Genomic DNA, 24,289 nt, shown 5'->3' with positions numbered 1-24,289 from the left:
CTTAAAAGAAACAGAAAAATCCAGTACTAATATAGTTTCCTTTTTGGCCTGTCACCCTTCTCAAGCATTCATAGAACTGAAGATCAAAAACCATCAGAAGTACTTTTCTTTTTATATTAAACGTGTACCTCCCACGGTCTTATCTCCAAAGCATTTGCCGTACGTCCTGCAAGACATCCCTCTACTAAAGAGATGACAGCCAACAGAATTTGAAGAATAGACTGATGAAAGGTCAAATGACTTTCTGACTATCTCCTTTTTCCTACAAATTACAATAATCATGTAAAATATGTCCTTAATCTGAGTGTTGCTGTATTATGCATTACACATTTTCATTTTACATGTATATGAGGAAAGACTCAAATTCTGAGATTTAAATGCTTTAAAAATAGAAGTGGAATGTAAGATTTTAAACATATTCTAAGCACTTCAGTTTTAAAATGAGCTTTTACACATTTAGTTTATGCTACAATGTCAAACTGACCCAGAATAATCTATCATGTACAGTCTTTAATGAAACAACAAGTTGAGGTTCTAAGCATAACGATTATTCTGTAAATCTGGAAAGTCTTTCAATACCTGCAAAATTAAAAATATAGAAGTCAAAGAATATATACCAACAATGCAGCTTAAAGATTGATAGTTTTCAATGCTTCAGCTACAATTACAGCTGCAAAACTATTTTGTTTTCTCTGAAGTTTTCTGCATCAAGGCATTTAAATGGGCAGGAAAAAAAAACTGTAATTAGTTTTCATGAAAGCACAGTATTACACAACTTCTTATGGTGGCTTTCTTTCCAAACAGAACATGTACAAATTCAAAGAGACTGAAGTATTACACAACACTAAGAAAACTGAAAACAGAGACCAACATTAAAAGCCGCAGACATTGATTTCCGTAAGAAAGGTCTGACTTTCTTGTGTTAGTAGTATAGACCAAAGTTTTGTTTTAATGTTTCACTGCACAGACATGGCTTTAACAAGATGCCAATATGATTACGTAAGAATAACTTAAGTCTTCCAGAGTGCTAAATATTTTCCCGGTTCAGAAATAAAAAGCACAGATTACTGACGGAATAAGTAAACCTGAACCAAATATTCAATTCAAGTGATTTTGTTTTTTGGCAAATTCTGGAAGAAAAGCATGAAACAAAGTAGTAAAATGTCCAATTATTTATTGCTTTTTCAACAAAATTTTATTCTCCCGTTTTTGAAACTATACATCAGTTCTGTTTTTTTTGCTAGAACTGAGATCTGCATAATTAACTTAAATGATACAGTGCTACATAAACAGAACCAAAAATTGGCAGTTATTACAGTCCATTACTATGATAAATAAAAAGTAGCTACTTCAAATAGTTCTTCTTATTGGAGTATTCTAAAGTACAATGGACTATACAATTCATTCACCATGGAAAAAAGCATATTTGCTTTATGAGTAGATATCAAAGAGAAGCTTAAAAACATTCTGCTTTTACCTTTGATTTTTATTACAAGGATTAGGGTTACAAGGATCCTTGGAAATACATGATCCAAATTCAAATTGATTGTCTTGGAGACCAACGCATCGAGCTATACATGCACTTGGATAGGTGCGCCCATTTTGACCGCATACCGGTACAAACTGATCTACACAGTTACATGGTAAACCTGAAAAAGTAACACATAAAAGAGGAGTTTGGTGCACACTTATTTTCTCTGACAAGATAAACAAGAGGTCACTAAGCCATCTTAGTCACGCAGCAAATGTGAAGATATAACAGATCTTGAAACTGGTACCTCCCTCCTGTAAATAAGCAATACTGTAGATACTGTAGCACATACACATTTATAGGTAGTAGGAAGGGAAGTCTGTGCCCTGCCTCCTTGCTGATTCTACTCAATTTTCTGTGTTTCCTCCCCTTCCCCCCAAACTCCTTGTCTCTCATTCCCAGTGGCATTACCTTGTCTCTACTTATTTCCACAGACTACCTGAGGTTTAATTTTCCAGTACTGATTTTTTTTTTTCAAAGGCATGCATTTTTTCTTAAGTGCAGGATGAACATTAGAAAAGAACATATTCATAACAAATTATCTCCATGAATACTGTAGAAAGAATTTAGAAGCTAAACTTCATTCTAAGAATAATAACCCTACAGTTTCTGTAGTTTGGAAAGTTACCTGTAAACTTCCTACGTTCGTCTTCTGAACTATGTTCAGTTAGGCACTGACGAGTAGAACATATCAAGTTTCCAGCAAAACATGAACAGACATTACAATCTATATTAAAGGATGTTCCATGACCTTAAAATAAATAAGTAAATGTGTACAATTAATACAAATATATCAGAAGACTATGTGGTCTTCTGCATAATACATACTCAGATGTATTATACAAATACTACCATTTTCATTATTTTTCCCTTAATTTCCCTTATTCAGTTTCTTTTACAACTGCAACTTCTATCTTTTGTGTATACCTCTATCCTTGGTGTGTACTTTCTGTCAAGAAGTTGAAAGTGCTAATGCTTCATTGTTTTTGTCATTCATTATGTCTTTGTTGTTTTGCAAAAATCCATTACAGCCTTAATTTCAGACTCAGCAAACAGTTTAAGTTTAAGCTTTGTCCAAAGCAGGGAACAAAAAAGGTTCTAGCAAAGCCAAACAGAAACCCAGTAGAAGCATTAAGTACAGGAATACACAAATACAGCGGTGTGTGCTGACCCACTGGCTTTCAGAAAGGAGCCTTTAACAATGCAACTACTAACACCACCAGAGCTGCTTTTTAAGGATAGAGCACTCTGCCTGATTTCTGCAGCTTTTAAATCACTAACTTTCTAACACCTTAATCTGAGAAACAAACACTAAACTTAGGGATTTTTTCTTGAATTTAGAAATTCCAGTTTGGTTTTGTGAACTGTTCGTATGACTGCCCTTCACTGCCTTGTATGTCTTATACAAAATCACTCATATTAATGACTGCCAGTTTATCCATAACGAGGTCACTTATTAAAGACTACTAGCAAATACATAGCTCTTCAGGAAAGCATAGGAGTAACTGTGCCCTACAAAATAAGACATTTTGTTATAATCTCTATTCTGAAGGTTCAGTTGAATTATTAGAATTTTTGTAAAATACTAGAGGGGCACAAGTAAAATCCTCAGCATTGAGCAATCTGGAAGACGTACTCCTAGACAAATGGCAGCTGACCAAATGGGGATGGAAGAGGAAAGCCTCTGTAGCACAAAAAGCTGTTTAAACCACAGAAACACCCAAGAAAGAAGGAATTTGTCAGCAGTTTGCAAAAAAAGTTTCCAAGATATTTTTCAGTTGATTTACACATAAAATATCACTGATTTTGCAACTGAGTGACTTACACTATGCTTAAATCTCAGAAATACAGCATGTTTAGAACAAATACTGTTGTTTCACTGTTCTTGCTTCATCCCTGCTGCCTACTGCCTCGCCTCGAGCCTTCCTCAGTCCCTGTCTTCCTCAGTCCCCAGAGCTCTCCAAAGTTAACTTCTGCTCTCAGAAAAGAAGCTAGGTATTATCAAATACCATAAAACACAGAGCATGTGAGCCAAGTCAGCGACCTTTTTGCTGAAAAATGGCATACTAAGAACAAGCTTTACACAGGACTTTCATTAGTTTAGACAGATGTTGTTAGGTATTGATTTAAATAATCCATCCGTCCAGCATATAAAAGAATTAAGCAAGTATTATAGGGATACAGACATTAACTTTTGTATTTTCTGACAAACTCTGCATTCATGTTCTCTGGATCATCATATGCACCCCAGATTTCATTGCTTAAAGAACAGGAGCTGTATAAAGATATAATAATTGTTCTGAAACTTACTTTTTCTTTGTCCTCCAACAATGCATGATTTTTGGAGGTCAACACAATGCATTTCCATGCAGTTTTCTAGCAATCCACTGTGTCCACAGGTACAAATCTTGTAACAACCAGCATCACCAGCTGACGATGGAACCTGAATAAGCGTACCTTGACGGACAATAAAATCTGAGGCTTCTCCCAGTTTGCAGCCTAGGTACAAAGAGAACTTTAAGTTCATATTTAGTAAATACTTCGTCAAGTGCCACTTGAAAAAAGGAGAGGCAGATAAAAATTATATGCCATGTCACTTGCTTCTCAAGCCCTGAGCCTCGGCATTCCAAATCCAGTGAAGTAAGAGGTTGTAGTAACAGTGAAGAGCTCATAATAGAAAGTTTGGGTGTTAATTTACTTAGTTACTGAACTGGTTACTTGTGAGCTACCAGAGTTTGAGAAGTTGTTCTGGCCTATGAAGAGGGATTTGGAACAACTACACCTAAGAAACTGTATCTTGAACATTAATATAATACCAGAAGTGCTGCCAATGCAAATGTGCATCCTTGATCTCCTTGCATTTGATCACACTCTCAGAGCTCTCAGAATGTCCTCCCAAGACTGACATCCTAATTTTCATTAATTTCAAGGCAGGCAATTCAAGAACATTGTGTCCATTTGTTTCACCAATAAGGAAAATTATGCAGATATGGCTAATAAGATGTGGAAATACAGTTCAGTACATGCCATTGTGCCCTCAGGTGCAGCAAGCTGCACTGTGTTTTCAGTACTTCATGGTTGTTATTTTAAATAGCAGGCAGGATGCTTAGAGACTACGTCTGGACATTTATTTCTTCTGAAGTAAAATACGTAATATACCTTCTAATAATACAGCACGTTTCAGTCAACAATAAAAATAAGAACATATGAATAAACGAAAAGAGCTACAAGGCAGGCTACAGGTTTTGAAAAGACAAGATAATGTTGATAATAGTTTTTGGGGAATATCAGCAATTTATTCTAAAGCTTTCATCAAAATTTCAGTAACATTTTTATTACCAATATTCAGGCAAACAGAAATTCAAATCCCTTACCTGGTACACACAGATACGGAAGACACAATTCTCCAGACTGACATCCTTTTCTATTTACTTCACATAACTGATTAGCTGCACATGGATTTGGATTACATGGATGCGTAACATCTTCTACAACGTTTCCTAAGGAACTTGGGCCTGAAAACAGAATATACAATATATATAATGATTTAAGTGAGGTTTATTTCTCAGGAAAGCAAGGCATTTCTTATGTTCTGTAAAATCCTATTTTTGAAAACTCAGTGAAATATTTTTTATTTTTAATTATACTTTTAAAAACTTGACACGACAAGTTAGTTTGTAAACTTACTTAAAAAGTTTAGTACTCAGTCCTGCAAACACTGACCGAAGAGTTTTTTCATAAACAAAATTTATTTCCCCATCTTGTTTTCCCACGAGTTTCTTATACACGACAAAAATACAATCTGACAGTGACCAGTAGTCAAATCAAGAGAAGTGTTACAGTCAATAATCAAGAAACTGTAGGTCTGGAGTAGACTTGACGTTTAACCAACTTTGGTATCATTGATGGAGTTTTGTTCTGTTTTCCCTTTAACTCAGTAGCAATATTCTCCTGTTACAAGATTAAAGAAAGACAACATGGAAATGAAGCAGCTAGATGGAAAGAACCACCCAAAGCTTTAATAAGTTGTCTCGCTGGGAACAATACACATATGCTGAGGCACACTTTCAGTTGAAGCTTTAAACAAAATTTTATTATTTTCAAAGTTCATGGGATTCTAAGTAGGAAATAACAAAATTCAATTTGGAAGGTCTAAAACTTATAGACCCTGTAACAATAAAAAAGTTTAAGTCCTACAGATATAAGTACGTAATATGAATCAGTAAAAGGGAAGAGCAGATTCGGAAAAGAATGTAAAAGATGCATTTAATAAAATCTAGAACTAAGAAAAAATTTTACTAATACATTTGTATGCCATGTTGAGGGCTAACATGCCTACTAAGCTCATGTTCTATTACCCCAGTAGCTAATGTATTTTTTGGTTATTCTAATTGCACAGTTAAAGAACATTAACACAGTTTATATATCAGAAAAAAAAAGCATAACATTGTACATCTACAATTTATGTTCAAAATTATGCTGTGGTTTAAGTGATATTTATTTGATATCAGTCCTCCCAAGCATTGTCCACTTTTTCTTCTGTAAATAAATGGTGCTGGTGGTTTTATTATTGCTCAGTACCTTTTTGTCAGGTGAGATCATAGAATGGCTTGGGTTGGACAGGACCTTAAAGATCATCCAGTTCCAACTCCCTCGCCATAGGCAAAGTTGCCACCCACTAGACCGGGTTGCCCATGGCCCCATCCAACCTGGTCTTGAACACCTCCAGGGAAGGAGCAACCACAGCTTCTCTGGGCAACCTGTGCCCAGAGAAAACCTCTGAGTGAAAAATTTCCTCCTAACATCTAACCTAAATCTCCCCTCTTTTAGTTTAAACTTTGTTTTGTGCCAGCTGTGGCTGGCACAGAGCAGTCGGTAAGTTCCTCCCATGTAGCCCCTGCAGCCTCCACTGCTACTAAAAACCTTGCCACATGAAGTATGAAGTACAAGAAGTAATAAATGCAATGAACTACGGCAATTTGAACAACACAATTTTCTCTAATATACTAAATAAATAATGTTTCATATTTAATACAGTTTTATTTGAAAATAGTAACAAAAATATTAAAACTAACAGTAAGTGTTCAATGTATCTTGGTCTAGTTTTGTCGCCTACATATGTTGATACTTACTCAGGTATGTATCCAAAGGGATACAGTTCTCCAAGTCATCTGTTGGAGATAAGAGCTCACAAATACTTTCAGCTGAGTGGCCTTCAGGGAACTTATTATGATCTCCACATTTCTTCAGTATTTCCACGCAATCTGATCTTCAGATAAATAAACAAACAGAACTTCATGAACATCACTTGAAAAAAAAAAAGGTCTTATATTAATATTCTTCCCTTTCTCAAATCCACACCTTTCCTCTACTGCCTCAAAAGAGATGGATATTATATATATATATATATATATATATATATATATATATAAATATATAAATATATATATACATATATATATATATCACACACATATCTGGTTGGATATGTGTGTGATTTTTAAATACATACATATACGTGCATATATATATATATATGCACGTATATGTATGTATTTAAAAATATATATATGTATTTATATAAAAATAAATAAATATTTATTTATTTAATTTATTTATTTATAATAAATAAATTAAATATATATATATATTTAAAAATATATATATGTATTTATATATATATATAAATACATACATATACGTGCATATATATATATATGCACGTATATGTATGTATTTAAAAATCACACACATATCCCTGCATGTAAAGAGTAGCAGAGGTAGGAACAAAATTGCAATACAAAGACAGGAACTATTTTTTACACTAAACTTTACTTACTTTGGGTTTGGTGATTTTTGTTTCTATGGCTTCTTATGCATGTATCTTTCAAGCATTTCCTTGATTTAACATTTAATACAGATTAAACGTGTATCTCTCTACCCATACCTAATTAATTGGTCTGTTTTCTACCCGATCATTTATTTCAAAATTTATTTTTTCTTTAAAGCAAACTTTATGATTTTCAGAGCCTTCTGTCAGTTAAAAGCAACAATGGGTCCAAAAGCCGAAAAAGAAGAGAGAGTTTTATAGCCAACACAGAGTCAAAAAAAAAAAAAAATCAACTTCACAATGGAAGCGCATATATCCATGTCATTAGCAGGCAAGCATCTTCCCTTTACAGTGATGGAAATTCAAGCAACAGCAACTATGCAAGCTCACGTTCTTTCCCAGCTTGCTTTGCCATGTCTGCCTAATATAAGTCATACACAGTCCAACAGCAGCTTTTCAGTTCTCATTAAAATCCTTAGCAGAACCTCTCGACTGCTTTTTTCCATGGTACTTACTTGCAGATAATACTTCCTCTAGATTTGCTGTGGCAAGGTTTAATTTGAAGTGAGCAGGCAATCGCCTTCCACATTTCTGGTTGGCATTTTTTAATATCAAGAACAGGAATATTTATAAATGGCATCTTAATACTCCCTTTTTCCCAAAGCTTCATGTCATTCATGGCTCCCTGGTCTGACTGTGTATTGCAGCTCCTAAAAAGTTCTGTTGGTCTTAAAAGAAGAAGTTAAAATATAGCATGTATTTAAGAGGAAAACAAACAAACTCCACATATTTTAGCTTTCACCATATGAATTCTACAACCTTGATATCGCTTCCCTTTTCTGTCAAAAAAGACATGAATCCCTAACACAGTTAAGCATGACCAAAATCAGTTTCAATTTTATCTTTAAGGAAAGTAAGTTCTTTAAGGCTCAAGGCTGAAATACCATTTTCAACTCTCTCTTAGATCAAATATCATTTAAGCTTTTCATACCTGAAGAAAGTTGACTTAAAAGCAAATATTTTGAACATTCTGAAAATCTGTATGAATGTTTCTTGGTGAATCACGAATGCAAGTTGATTTATCATTTATTTTTGCCCAGGCAGCATCTATCACATATATACTTTACTATTGAGAATACAGTGGCATGTCTGTTAGGTATGTCAAAGAAATCCAGAGATCCCTAAAAGCTAGCTGATAAAATATTAAATGTACTTTTGAAACTCAAACACTGTATAGCTCGTAACCTTGCAATTACAAATTCAGACAACACTTCTAAATTACGCATTTTCCTCCACAGAGTATAAGAAAAACAGAAACATCTCTAAAACAAAAAAAAAAAAAAAAGGAAGACATATGAACCCTCTCAGGAAAATGTTAGCAAGTAACATGTAAATTCAACAAGTATTTTTACCTTATTTATAATATATAACATTGCAGCAATTATGACTTATTAATATGTGAAGACAGAGGAATATACTAGCAACATATGATGACATTTTACACGTTCATGAGTTAGCTTTTATTTTAATAAGTTCTGTAATGTTGGTTGTTAACTATAATTCCAAAAGTTTATTCTATAGGAAAATGATTTCTTTTTTAAATTATCTGAAAAAATATCAGAAAGACAGCTATATACAATTTCAAAACAAGACTGAAAAAAAAATTTTTAATCAAAGCACAGAAATTCCTTTTATAAAACACTCAGTGTCTCTCTCTTACCTGTTATTAAAATTGGTGCAGTAGGTAAGATTTCTACATCCCAGCTGGCAAGGTTCACGTACATCTGCTAAACAGGTGAGCATGGAAACTTCAACTGCATTATACTCACAAAAGCGATCAAATTCTTGCCAACTCTGTGAATTGCCCCAGCTTGTGCTATAAAGTTTAGTGCAGAGCTCTCTGAAAAAAATATGTAAGAAAAAAAAAATCAAATGAAAAAAGTAGCTGTTGCTCAGCTATAGCAGAGTCTCTTTCAGATCTCAACAGTCTACACTCACTGTGGAAATGTATTAGTGCCCACAAAGTCTGCAGGAGTTTCCAAATGCTGTGCTCAAAGTAAACAGCTACTTTCCACTGTTTTCTAAATTTTCCAGTTTTGCTTAAGAATGCTAGCAAATCTTTAAACTAGTAAGACTGAAAAACTTCTGAATATAAAACTGTAATATCCAACATAAATATGCTGCCAGAATTTAAAGAAATCCTGAACTAATGACATGTAATAAATCATGTTGACACAACAATGAACAACTAATCTCACCCTTCAACTTAGATCACACCTACTCCCACTACAGATACACCCACCGAATTACCTAAATCTGTTTCCTTTCTCAGAACTCACAGAACGCATTTCACACATACTCACACAGTAGGATTTGGGCAAGGGACTGACATGAAACAACTTCAGAAGCATTTTCACAATTGGAAAGAAAGGTAGAAAGATACTGACCTACATGTGGAAGAGTTTGCTTTAGAACAACAATGGAGCTTAGCTCCATCAAGACCTGTTGAAGGTGGAGGGTGCACAGTGACTCCTGGGTGAACAGATCTTGAACTCTCAAGAAAACATTGCCAAAGTGGATCCTGAGGAAGAGGCATTGTTTTGCAGCCTTCTATAAGTCCATCAACAATTTCAAGCTCTGTTTTCATTGACATTAGAATTCTTTTACAAGCAGTCTGACAAGCATAGTCTTCTGCTCTATCACAGCAATACAAACCTGTTGAAGAATTAAAAACTGTTATTTCTCAAGCATATAACCACCAGGATACACTACATAATAAACTTCAGAGAAAAAATGTTACATTTACAGAGAATTTTTTTTTTTTTAATAATAAAGTTTTTGGTGAAATGAGAAAAAACGGTCAGCAGAGTTGTTAGCCTGGATTTTAAGAGAGCAAACTTCAAGCCACTCACAGAGTCAGTTAGCAGGGTCCCCTGGGAACCTGCTTTTGAAGGCTTAGGGGTCCATGAGAGCTGGTCGCTTTTTAAGAACCACCATCTAAAAAGGCAATGCCAGTGCATTGCAAGTGAAGCAAGGGGGGCATTAGACAAGCTGAACAGGGAACTCACAGAACTTGAGCAGAAAAAGAATATGATCTTTCTAAGCAAGGCCAGACAACACAGGAAGGTTACAAAGCTGCAGTTCACACTTGCAGGAAGAAAACACGAACAACCAAAGCTCAACTAGAGTTAAAATTGGCCAGTGTTATTTCAGATAACAAAAAAGGTTGTTTAAGTATGCTAATAGCAAGAGGAGGTTTATGGAAAACATTGAACCATTACTCGATGAAGATACTCACTTGACAAATATGGATGATGAAAAAGCAAAGGCATTTAATGCCTTCTTTGCTTCAGTCTTTAATATCAATGATAGGCCCTTGGGTTGCCCAGTCCTCTGAGTTGGAGGACTGTAACTGAAGGAGCATAAACTTTCCATTTGTGGACACCAAAACTGTAAGGAACCAGTTGTACCAGTTGAATATTTTTAGGTCCACTGGGCCTAATGGGTTTCATCCTGTAGTACTAAGGAAGTTAGCCAATGTTATGGCTGGATCCCTGTCAACAATTTACCAAAGATCTTGGGATTCTGAGGAAGTCTCCGCTGTCTGGAAACTAGCCAACATCACCCCAGTTTACAAGAAGGGCTTGAGAAAAGATCCTGGAAATTATAGACCTGTTTAACTTCAGTACCTGGAAAAGTTATGGAGAAGATTATGCTGTGTGTCACTGAAAAGTACTTAAAGGATAATGGAATCAGCAGGCCCAGTCAACATGGGTTCACAAACAGAAAGTTCTGCCTCACTAACTTGATATTCTTCCAGGATAAGATCATTCACACAGTAGACAAAAGTAAGATGGTAGATAATAGTTTTAGTAGGGCTTTTGGTACTGTCCCTCACAGTATCCTTCTGGAGGAGTTGTCCAACTGTAAAATCAACAGGCTCATGCTACATGGGGTGATGAACTGGTAGAGCTCAGATTGAATGGGGCTATATCTGGTTGGCAGCCAGTCACTACTGGTGTTCCCCAAGGCTCAGTCTTGGGTCCAGTTTTATTCAGCGCTTTCTATCAGTCATATAGACGCAGGAGTTGAATTTTTGCTGGTGATGCTAAAATGGGAGGTGCTGTTGAAAACTTGCCAACAGCCAGCTGGTCAAAACAGGTGATCTGTATTTAGCATTGGTGTAGCTTCACCCTGTATACTGTGTGCAGTTCTGAGCTCCACAATATAAAAGGATATCAAGATACATTAAAGTGGCCAGAGAAGGGCAAAAAGCTGGTAAAAGAGCTGAAAGACGTCCTACGAAGAGCGTCTGAGGACACTGGGTTTAAGCTTGGAGAAAAGTAGGTTGAAGGATGACCTGATTGCCCTCTACACCTTCCTGAGGAGGGGAAATAGAAAGGGAAGTGTTCATGTTTTCTCCCTGGTATCAAGTGACAAAATCTGTGGTAATGGCTCAAATCTGCAGCTTGAGAGGTTCAGACTACACAATAGGAAAAACTTATTTACAGTAGCCAGACACTGACACTGGAACAGGATTCCTACAGAAATGTTTGATGACCTGTGCCTGTCTGTGTTGAAGAGGCATTTAGAGAATGCTAATAATGATGGTCTTCAATTTTGGGTCAGCCCCACAGTAGTCTGATGATCTCTGTAGGTGCCTTTGAACTGAAACTATTTTATATTCTATTCTATTTCAAATAACATCACTTCTTTGAAATGCAAACAGAATCAACTCTGAATGGAACCGACACGTAGAATTAAAAAAAAAAAAAAAAAGAAATTGAAAAATTAGTAATGTACCTACAAACAAAAGTTATTGCATAAATTCATATATTTACATTACACAGAAATGTATCAATACAGTTTATATAATAAATATATAATATATAACAATTTATATTAAAAATATACAATCCTCAAACTTTTAAAGAAAATTTTCAGAAAAGAAAACATTTTTATACTTACTATCTGTAGGATTTCTCATTGGATATGACTGGGTATAGTTGTTCACACAGTGTATTAGCTGAGGGCTAATAGTTGCACAATAATTTTCAACTGCTTTTATTTGTGAAGGACCAGGAGATGAGTCTGTCCGAAAAATTGCTTGACAATACTCCCGACAGTTTGTATGATGACCTGCATAACTGCAACAGACTGACCCCACTGGGGAAACAAACAAACAAACAAAAATCTATGGTTTCCTACACAGATGAATAAATTAGTGAGCATGTCTGTAACCCACACAATGATGCTCAAGATATTACTGGAGGAGAAAACAACAAAACAAAACAAAAACATAAAAGACCAATTTCTCCTAAACTCCATTAAAATAATCTGTTTACAGAATGAGTGGAAATATCTGTAACTAGCCAAAGCATCTTTTTCTGGTTTAGCTAGAGAAAAAAGCCCCTAAATACATCTCAGATTCAAGTTCAAGTCACAAACAAGCCAGCTGAATTTTATCTTCAGATGTTTTCTTCTTATTTAAAGTAACTAGTTTTGTCTTATAATTGAATTAGTAGACAAATACCAATGGTAAACAAATAAATATGAAAGCAGTATCCCAAAATCCATTTCAAGAAAAAAAAAAAAAAGATTAAATCACTGTGATTCATACATTTTTGCCGTGTTATTAAATACAGTGTTCTTGAGAAATACTACTACTGCAATTAATTCTGAGACACTGAATTCTTTATGCCCTGATATTTCATTTTCTATAGACAGGCAACAGGACACTTGTATGGTGCAAGATTTCACCTATATCTAACTTGATTTTGTTACTTAACAATCATCAAGTGAATAAAGCAGAATAAAACAGTCATCAAGTGAACAAAGCAGAAGGAGAAACGATCTTCTAAGCAATCTTCAAAATACAACAGAAAAAACAAATACAGATACATAAATCAAAAATTTACAGCAATTATATAAACAGTCCAATCCTCTTATCACTTGAGCAAAAATAATTATGTATGTGGCTAGCCGTTCTATGGAACTGAATCCACGTGATTGTTATATGTACACCTCCAGAAGTTTTAAATATTTTAAAGAAAAAAGAAACTATTCATTACATACTTACTTTCATTTCTGTTAATACAACTAAAGAGAGCATTCTGAAATCAAAACAAAAATAGCATTACAAGCCTGAAAACTTCAAATAAACATTTAGGTGCCCAGTCATTTCTTATCAAAAACTAACATTTATTTTTTGTTCATCTAATAGAATTTAATTGAAACAAATAACACTATACAGAAACACTAAATGAATGAAAAGATCAGGTGTCACCTAAGTTCTGTGTACACTCTTACTGAAATATATTCAAGCAATAGGAAGATTCTGCTAGATTACCTTAGAGAAAACATGCTAGATGTACCAAAATGTTTTTGTATGATAATTTTAAAGGATCTATGTGGAAAAAAAGAGCTCTGCACATGCACACATGCAAACAGAAAATCTCAAAAAACTACACAGCAATTAAAATCTAATGCATGCTATCAACACGCAAACTACACCCAAACACAAACTACAGCACCCAAATGGTACACTTGGGAGTTATACAAAATGTTAAAATACAGAAAGGGGAAGACATATACCCAATCGCTTGGTTTCAGAGGACTATAATGCACAGGACAATAAACTGAAAAACTACATATCGAACTCCTGCCCAGAACAACCATCATCTTCCCCACATTGAAAACAGAACTCTTCCCGAGAAAACAGGTAGCACTTATACACTTTCTGGAACTCAGTGGAAAGATGAAGCCATGAGGCTGAAATTCTAAAATTTCAACTACCAGTTATGAAATATTTTAAAATAACATGATTATAAAAAGAAATTTGAAACACTCTCCACACTTGTACAAACATGAAATAAGATTATCAAGTGATCAAACCCATTAACACAGTGGCAAAAAGCAATCCGTATCTTCATAAAGTTCCCAATCACCTTCGTTTCCCCTATCACCAATATTATATACATTTGCATTTTACACATCATCTAGACAATAAAACAAACACTGTAATATTGATCCTCACACAGTGTGGGATTAAAATCTGATGTTTTGCTGTACTAAACCAAGATGTGCTACAACCTTTAAAGAAAAGACCTAAAATGCAGACCTAACATCAGCTTGGTAGCTCATCAGCTAGCAAAAACACACAACTTTGCTCAAGTCTGAAAACAAAATGGTTGCCTCAAACTGAACAGATTGTAGAACTTCATCTTATAGAAGTAGCAAATATTTTGCTTCACTTTGAAACAAGTTAGACACTTAAGTATAACATAATATTCAAAGAGTTCATCAGATTAATACTGAAAAAAGTCTAGGTCTAAAATGAGAAAGGAAAAGTGAACAGTATTTTTATTATGAGAAACTGGCATGAAAATTCTCAAGAATTTTCATCTCTGTTAGTTACTAATATTTAGTACATTGCTGTGAAGTGGGTTATCCCCAATAATCTTTGTGATATTTTTGTGAAAATCTGTATTGCTCCAAACAGATGGAAACATTAAATTTTTTAAAGTGAAGATGTACTGAGAATCATATTTTCTATTTTTCTTTTTGTCTTGGAGATAGTTTAGAGTGCAGGACTCTTTTTTTTTTTTTTTTCCCCTCCCCCCCCCCCAGTTCAAATTCTTTATTTGCATTGTTTTTGCAGATCATTTGGGTCAATCTGATTTGGCAGCATCCTTATTTTCTCCCCTGAAGTTTAATCTAGGCAGGATTACTAGGCAGGATAACAGAGCAAAGCAAAGTCAATATCAAAGTAACTAAATCTCCCCATGGCTAACTCATTTTTATGAGTTAACCATAACCAGTAACTGCAACATCTGAATGCTGAGTTCTTCCTTTGAAGCAGCTTGCTCGTATTTGGTTACACTGAGCTGGGAACTCACGTAAACACAACATGTTTCCTTTCACAGGGGGGTTAGAACTAGGTTATCTTTATGGTTGCATTCCAATTCAAACCATTCTATGGTTATTTGTACACAAAATCATCACCCTACTTCTGTAAAGAACTGATTTATAATACTGCCTGCAGGGTCATGTCATTTTTATAGCACCGTACTTTCTTCTTTGGGACCTTTGGTGTATTAAAGAAGAAAAAAACTGTCAAGATAGGAACTGCTGCCACACACCACATCAGTCTGATCCACGACTGACTGTCCTCAGAAGCTTCTGAAATTAGATTCTGCACCCATCCTGTACCAAGCACTGGAACATGGTGAACAAAACAGCCTGGCAGAAAGCAACACTAATTGTGTATGAATTAATGCACAGGGACGGTAGAGGCTGCTGAAAGGTATAACCATGACAGATGGACTTCAGCCTAAGTACTGAACATACTGTCATTTAGCACTAACAATCTGTAGGATGATGATGTAAAGTTGCTATAAACTCAGGTAGGATTTGTCACATTATTAAAAGTAGAATGTTATTAAATAAGTCATTAAAAAGCTGTTTGGAATAACAGGATCACTGACCCTTTTTTGCTCAGCTTATAACCACAGACAAAAATAGAGAAAAATGTTGAGATTATGGAGTACCAACATTTCTCTTATGAAAAAGGGCTCAAGTTGAGACAAAATTATCCTCTTCTACCTATTTTAAAAACCTTTCTGTTTCTGTAAGACAGACACGATCCCCATACCAGGTAATCAATCCTCCTTCTGTACTTGGAAACTGCCATTCCACTGACTGCTGAATCACTGTAATAATACTAATACTGCAATTAGAAGGAGGTTGTCTTACTTCCCTTTTCCGTTTTGTTTTCAACTCCTCTCTCCATGCTTCTGGTTGTATAATTTGTGTAAGCCTTCACACCAGCTCTGACTATACTCTTCGTTTCATGGCCTCATTTTTCTCAGTAACCCTGCAGAAAGCATTTTTCTCTTGTGCTAGCAATTTAAATAATCTTTTAGAAGGACCTGCAAGATGCCAGATCCAGAATAAGGTACACAAAACTGTATTTGTGTGACTAGAAGAACTTCAGCTTGTTGAAGCAACTCACTGTATCACGAAACTGTAACCTGTAGCCACCACAGGTTACAGTGATAATTAAGATGCTGAATTTGCTCTTCTTGTAGCTCTGGACAACTGTTCAGTTTCCCAAAAAATACAGGTACATGTGCAAGAAGCATAGATATACAGACATGAGAAAATCTTAGAAAAATTAATGTATAGTCCTCTGTTTGTAAATAAAGCTAATAACAGCTTTAGACCATCACAGTCTGTCTTGAGTTACTAACCGTAACTTCATTACAGAATACAGGGTTAGTCCCCATCTCTTTTATAGAATAGCAATCATACTTAAGATATCAGCATCCCATTCAAGCTTCCTTTTGAATTGCCTACCAAAATCTCTTGAAACAGTGAACTGTGAGAAAAGACAGACACAGAAAATCAAGAGCAAAAGATAAAACAAATACATATGTAAAGTCAAACAAACAAACAAGAAAGAAACAAAAAGAGCAGAAAAGGATATTTGTCTTAAAGGGAAAACTACGTCACCAAGATCTGTGAAAATGAGGATAAAAAGCCAACAGTATAGTCCCCCTACACCCAAAACTCCATTTTCAATTCATGAATAAAATATCAAGCAAACAAAGATGGTAATATTGAAATTTAAAGAACGAATGCAGAATTATTTATTCTACTTTTAAAATGATTTCATCTGAGAAGTCTTAAAGATACTTCAGTTGGTTGTTAAAAAAAACAAAAAAAAACACACCACACAACTGCTGAAATCGGTCATCAAAACAAATGAGACTACAAGCAGAAGGAATGGAAAGTTAACAGGCAGACTCAGCCAACACAAGTGTGTATGCCTTAAGAAAACAGTCACATTATGGAAATTGAAAAAGGCAATTTTAGTTTATCTAGCAGAGAACTCTTTCCAGTCTTCCTCACCATAGCCAGTACTGCAGGACCTAACTGGTTTCGCTCTTTTTGGAGCTCATCAGCTGCAGGTAACGGCTCAAAAACCAAAACACACAAATACAAATAGAGCAAAACATTTTGCTAAAAAGAGAGAAGTCTTTTGCATCATAAGGCATGCTTTCATATCACATGTACATTTTTTCCAAATGGCTGCCTCTCGAATGAAAAATAACAGCGAAGCTGTTCTTTTGCACAAGAAAATATAGAGAATTCCCGCGACAGTCCGCCCCCCAACAAATATCATTTTTCTTCCTGAAAATTATAATGGAATCTGTATTCTATTAACTCCAGTGGAAATATACATTTAGTACTGTTGTTTTGGGCAAACTAACCACATTAAGTATCTGAATACAGATTGTATTCAAATAAGGACATCTTAATTTATAAATATTACTTTCAGTTACAAATATAGCAGGAAACTCATTGCTACTCTCACAGAGCAAAGCACTTTAAATTCTGTTAGTCTTTTCTCAACTTCATTGAAACTTAGAAGTTATCAATACAAGTTAAAGTCAGAAGCTAACATACTAAGGTTTAGTGGACGCAGCTGAAGTTTCAGATGATGTTGGACATCTGTTTAGATTTTTTTTTTAAACCTGAAAAAATTAACAATTAAGGCTAAGATTTTCCTCAGTTATGTTAAACAGTAAAAAAAATGAAAACACTAGCACAGTAAGGTAGAACTTAATCACTGGAACTTCATTTTTGGCAAGATCATTTTTTTTAAAATCAACTTCCTTTGAACTGTACAGAACAGAAACAAAATGCAATAGAAGATCACAATATTATTATATATAATGTGTGATATACAGAGTCAAAGTCTGCCCAGAATTCCTAAGCAGTACTTCCAGAAGCCACAAACAAGCTGTGTGCTTTAGGGGTTCATTAAAACAATTTTGGAACCTTTCACCAAACTATGTTCTAAACAGAACCTTGAGTTATAATCTATTGTCTGTGAGTAATTCCTACAATTATATAAGGGTTAAAAACCTCGCAGCATATTTTAAAAAGGGCTAATCAGTAGCCAAAATTCACTAAAACTTCAGCATAAAGCAGGATCATATGATCCTGAAGGATTAAACCTGCCAGTAGTGTAGCACAATTAATAAATTTCTGAATACTTACTGCAGCAACTGAAGCTGCAGGCTGTGCACTTGAAGTTTCTGTATTTAGAAATTGTTGGAACAACCACAAGCCAAATTAAACTAAACACTGCTCAAATCTGTGAGAGCAAAAATACCTTTTTACAGTCCAGGGACATCAAAAGTGTTCACCACTGTGTCCAAAAAAAAAAAAAAAAAAAAAAAAAAGGCTTGAAGAACATAAGTGAAATAACATAGAACATTTGAGTAATGCCTTATTTAAGACGAAAAGTAAGAACTGAAGTGCTTAAAGCAGAGCGGGGAACTCAGTATGCAGTGTAAAGACCCCATAGTTGTAATCTAATAAAAATTTTAGCTCTCCTGTTCCGATGCACAATAGAAATAAATGTGATTTTAAATTCAGTAATAAACTTATCACAGTTTATTTCAAGCATTATGAATTATTTTGTTACTCCTCCAAGTGTGTACTGTTTGTTGTATTCAAAAATGAACCTTAACTTTACACAAAATTTTTAAAAGGTGAAAAATCAGAAAATCCTACATACAATCCATACAGCCTCCACTTCTTTCTTCTTCTCTCTTTGACTATTACCTACCTTCTTTTTAGAGCAAGATAGTAGAAAGCTGGAAGAAGTAGTGAAAGATAAAGGTGATGAGATGCACAGAACTAGAGAGAAAAGGAACATGACAAAAATGAGTATCCAAGAAGCAGAAGATGGGAAAAAGAATAACAGGATAACATCTTTCAAAGGAAGCTAAATAACGTCTAATAACATCCAAAAAATATTCAAGGACATTGTGTTATTTTTAAAAAAATTCTGTATGCAGTGCTACTTGAAATTAAAAGACATTTAATAGGGCTTGCTTAAAATTCTCAATGCACTGATGAAAATGAACATATTATTACACCATGATCCATTTCTAAAATGTGTAAGATCTCCAAATAACAAGAATCACAAGCTACATTAACATTTACAGTAAAATTAATCCGGAAAAATACGATTAGCAGAAAAAGTGTATTTAATTAATCTTGTGAAAAGCTGGCACATCGGCGTTCAAGTGATTCTGTTATTGCACAGTCTGAGACACTGTTTAGCAACTTCTAACTTTGTAACAACAACTATCTGGAGGTTTGTGTTTTTTTCCCTCCACTACTCTGAACACTGTGCCTTACCCTTGAAGACTTACCACATTCTTTGTTCTCACTAACTTAGTGGGAAGCTGAAGTATAACTCATAAAGTTGCTTCCCTAATCTCTAAAGACCACGGAGAAGTACTATGGACAGTTCAGTCAATTACTGCAGGAAGATTTTGTAAATTCTCTGTGAAATGCTTAAGTGAGTGTATAAGTTAGCAAGCTATGACAGTGTTTGCAAAAAGAGATTTACACCTTTATATTTCTTAATTCAGCTAGCTTTTACTTACAAGTTATATCTGTATTATATTCAATAACTCAATAATTAATTATTAATAAACTAATTCTCAAACTGGATGCTCATGTTAAGTGACTCAAACATGGATTCTTAAGCAAAAGGCAACGTAACATGTATAACATTGCATTTATATGATTCACAAGCTGTTTCTGATCTTATTTGTCATGTAGTGTTTTAACTCGGCAATCCCTTCCCAGTTCTTAATTTTTTTCCCCAACCAACCCAACTGAATACAAAGTATGGTACTAGTCACAGATATAGAAGCTACTCGTAAGACTACACAAGGAGCAGGCCACACTCACCAAGACATCAACTAAAAAAAAAAAAAAAAAAAGAAAAAAAGGAGGAAAAATGAAAAATGGCTAGGATGCAAAAAAAAAAAAAAAAAAGTGCAGGTTCCTTCCAGAAGCAGCTTTTCAGATCTCATACCTTCGGCGAAACTTCCCTGAATTTTATACTTGCAATAGGTATCTTCAGAGCATAGCAAGTACTATTTTTCATGTGTACCTATAAGCCTAGATACATAGGAAGTTCTATTTTTGTACAAAATATGTAATAACTGAAGATCTACCACTGCACATACTTCATTTCTCTCTGTAACACAGTATTGGTACCTACTGCTCCTAGTGCTCATTTAAAAAGTTCTCTTCACTTCTTCACCAATCACAAAACTGATATGTACTTCCATAATTTTTTCTGCCTTTCCTTCTTTTAGTGTTGCACAGGTAGAAAGAGCTAAGGTCTTCCGTGCAATAACAGCAAGATGCCACTTTCCAAAATTCCAGATAAAAAACTGGAAAAAGGCTTAGGAAAGTAAATAAGATGACTATCACCATTTTGTAGGTGTTCTTTAATCTCTTACCTTTCCTTTCCCGTTCTCCTTCAACACATATTGGCCAACCTCCTACAGCAATGCAGAAATCCAGAAAAAAAAGAAGGAAACAGACCAGCATAATAGAGGAGAAGTTTACAGATGTTGACAGTATAGCATATCACAGCATGAGAGAAGACAGAACTACTTTAAATCCATTTTAAAGAGAACAAACTATGCTAACTTCAACAGTGAAGAATCTAGGAAAATACTCTGTAGATTTAGATGAAATATGAGAGGGAAAAAAAACAACAGGGAATCTATTGTTTCTTGGAAAACAGGAAACCTGCTATATTTCTGCCCAAATCAAGAAAACAGAGAATTGTTTGATAACCTGGACTGTTTATTAAGAGCTGAATTTACATAGGACTAACTAATTCAGGGCAGTAGGCAGGAGGAAAGGAGATGGATGAATGTGCAGGAGGAGGAGGAATCTGGCTTTTAATTAAGAAACAATTGGAAGTGAAAACGTCCTAGCAAAATAACTTTTCTACAAAATGTGTTAAAAAGAATACAGATGAAGGCAGAATTCGGAAAATATCCTATTGTTTTACTCTTAAAATTAATTGTTAGAAATAACTGCTAGTATTCGTAGTTTCACTGATGTTAACAAAAATTATTCATTTTGAATTATATATATTGGGATAGACTACTTAAAGGATCCTGAGTTTATTTCTTTAAGGTCATTTTAAAGCCAAATCTCCCATTATAGAACTCAAAATGTCCCTGACAATGAATGCCTACTTTCATCAGAACTCTTCTTTAACAAACTATTTTAGAATCTAGGTCTCCCTTTTGAAAGCTGCATCTTTATCAATCAAATTAAGATATATGAAAGTCTAAAAAAAAGGCAAGCCCCTTTTCACAGAAAGTGATTGTACTTTTACAAAAAATGCAGAGAGGCAATTTACATTTGAATGAAAGTGAGTATATACAGATATGTTACTGCATGAGAAGACTAGAAATTCCCTCTTCTCAGGATACTTGTCACAGAAATTTATAAAACAGATGACTTATTAAGATATATGCACGCACACACACATACATACCTCATATTCCTTTCTGCAGACTTTTAAAACATCATTCTTTGAAGAAGCCTGAAAAACAGAAAATTTCCCCATTTCAGGCAGAAAATAATAAAAACATGTTGCAAAATAATTATTGTTCTATCCTTATGTTAACTATGGTAATCATGGATCCATGATCTATTTAAATGTTCCTTTCTAAGAACCTAAAGAATCCATTTAAAGTTTTAAGAAACCACAACTTTGTCAATACTACATATAATTAAAGACCCAAATTTCTTATTTCTGCACCAAGTTTGTTGGTACTGGATGCACACACAAAGTAAGTCAGTTTTCATCAAATGTTTACAGGATAAGGTGGAATATTTGAAACATTTAGGAAATGGAAGAGCTTGAGCACAAATGCTCACAAAAGTGAGCATTTTCCATGCTCAATAACATTTATCTGTCTTGTTCCCTTCTCCCTCTAGAACATGCAGTCCTATAGTTCTTGTTGTAAAACCAATTTCCAGAAATTCTCCTTTCAAAGTGCACATCAGTTTCTTCTGTAGAGTAACTCCTGCTCCTTTTTTTTTTTTTTTTTTTTGGAGGTATTTCCCCCTCCAAAATACCAGGGTAAAATCTGACCTCGGACTTATAATAGCACCTTCTTCAAAATGCCTGTAAAACTCCCTCAAGTTTCAAGAATCAAAATTAGCATTCAAGCATTTCTCTATTATCTTTACTGTTTTGCCAAAGTATTTTTTTTTTTTTTAGTTTTAATCAAAACCATGTGAAACGTATCAACCAGAGTCCACTCAAGTACAAAATACAGCCAAGATTCTGAGACAGCATAGTCTACAATCAACAATACAGCATTTGTTTTTGAGAATAAAGAGAAATGATACACCAATCATAAGATTAAATTAATAGAATTTATTATAAGATTATATATTATTATTATAAGATTAAATTAATAGAATTTCATAGGACATGAAATGGAAGGACAATGGAAGTTGTTTTTTTTTTTTTTTTTAAATCAGATCTGGAAAAGACTAAAATGTTAGAATAAATTTAAAAATTTTACTAACAAACACATTTGAAGTGATATACGCATATTCTTTCCAGAAGAAAGAAAATATTTTTTGAACTACATTTATATTTCTGTCCCTATTTTTCCATTTATTTACTCCTCGCCTTCTTTTCACACTACTGTTTGTGTACTCACTGCTCATCTCTTGTCAAATAGGTTAAACTAACTAGACGCTCTTTGGTGGAGGTAGCCTTTTTTGTATTTTGACAACAACTTGCAGTAGGCTGCTGGTTCAAGACTAAGATTACATGGGTAATGTGCAAGATACTATAGTGAATGCATCTTAGTACATCTGCGCTGCAGAACTGAGTTATAAGAATGACAACAAATAGCTGCACACTTTTTGTTTCTGAAATGTATTTATAGTCATATATAGTCATAAGCATATGCTGAAAAATATAAAATCAGAAAATGCTTCCCAGATTTTTGTTTAAAAGGTAATTGCTAATTTATGTGTTATGCTTAAAAGCGTCACCCGACCAAAACAGCGATATGATAACACCAAAGACTGACTAAACATACTTTATTCCATTTGATAAATGAAAATCTCTTTAAAGAAGCACAAAAATCTATTTGGGGCTGTGACTCCAATGTTGCATCACTAAATATAGTACTGCAATAAAAAAAAGAGAACTTAGAAAAAGTCGCATGTTGCCTTCCACTAGCATCATTTTAGAATAAGAACTTTCATGCAGATTGTAAATATATGTGTATATATATATATCAAGAAATTACATTTATCATAACCAAAGCAAAGGTAGCTTTGGAACCTCTGTAGATGTAGTTAATAAATTACTACTACAAAGCAACAAAATAGAGCATAGCAACAGCAATCACACACCAGATGTTTACAAACCAGAATTAGAGTGGATTGGCTCCATTTGCCAAGTGACATGTCAGGACGTGGCGAGAACAGTGTTACACCCAAAGTTCAGAACACATTTGAAGAAATGGCGGCCTCCATGGAGGGCCCAGGCAGCCAGGAGGGCCAACTGTACCCTGAGGCGCATCAAGCACAGCATTGCTAGTCAGTTGAGGGAGGTGATTGTCCCACTCTACTCTGCGCTGGTCCGGGCTCACCTCGAGTACTGTGTGCAGTTCTGGGCACCACAGTACAACGAGGATGTGAAACTGTTGGAGAGTGTCCAGAGAAGGGCTACGAAGATGGTGAAGGGCCTAAAGGGGAAGACGTACGAGGAGTGGCTGAGGGCACTGGGCCTGTTCAGCCTGGAGAAGAGGAGGCCGAGGGGGGACCTCATCGCGTCCTACAACTTCCTCACGAGAAGGAACAGAGGGGCAGGCACCGATCTATTCCCTTTAGTGACCAGTGATAGGACCTGAGGGAATGGAGTCAAGCTGCAGCAGGGGAGATTTAGGCTAGGCATCAGGCAGAGGTTCTTCACTGAGAGGGTTGTCGCATACTGGAACAGGCTCCCCAGGGAAGTACTCATGGCACCAAGCCTGTCAGAATTTAAGAAGTGT

General features: G+C 34.9%; 1 protein-coding gene across 1 annotated transcript in view; it reads right to left on the bottom strand.

Annotated features, from left to right (window-relative positions):
* The window catches only part of RECK (reversion inducing cysteine rich protein with kazal motifs), a 54,974-nt gene that overhangs the window by 10,969 nt on the left and 19,716 nt on the right, over nt 1-24,289 (bottom strand). Inside the window, exons 6-16 of the mRNA XM_084282468.1 lie at nt 21,760-21,807; nt 13,441-13,474; nt 12,330-12,527; nt 9,809-10,076; nt 9,082-9,261; nt 7,877-8,089; nt 6,664-6,800; nt 4,906-5,046; nt 3,842-4,030; nt 2,160-2,282; nt 1,478-1,649 (exon numbers count right to left, since the gene is read on the bottom strand). Of these exons, the coding sequence (XP_084138594.1) occupies nt 1,478-1,649; nt 2,160-2,282; nt 3,842-4,030; nt 4,906-5,046; nt 6,664-6,800; nt 7,877-8,089; nt 9,082-9,261; nt 9,809-10,076; nt 12,330-12,527; nt 13,441-13,474; nt 21,760-21,807 (1,703 nt within the window). The remainder of the gene's footprint in view (nt 1-1,477; nt 1,650-2,159; nt 2,283-3,841; nt 4,031-4,905; nt 5,047-6,663; nt 6,801-7,876; nt 8,090-9,081; nt 9,262-9,808; nt 10,077-12,329; nt 12,528-13,440; nt 13,475-21,759; nt 21,808-24,289) is intronic.

Source organism: Netta rufina (assembly GCF_964035555.1).
Source record: "Netta rufina genome assembly, chromosome: 2".
Lineage (NCBI taxonomy): Eukaryota > Metazoa > Chordata > Aves > Anseriformes > Anatidae > Netta > Netta rufina.
This window is presented reverse-complemented; position numbering and strand designations above follow the sequence as displayed.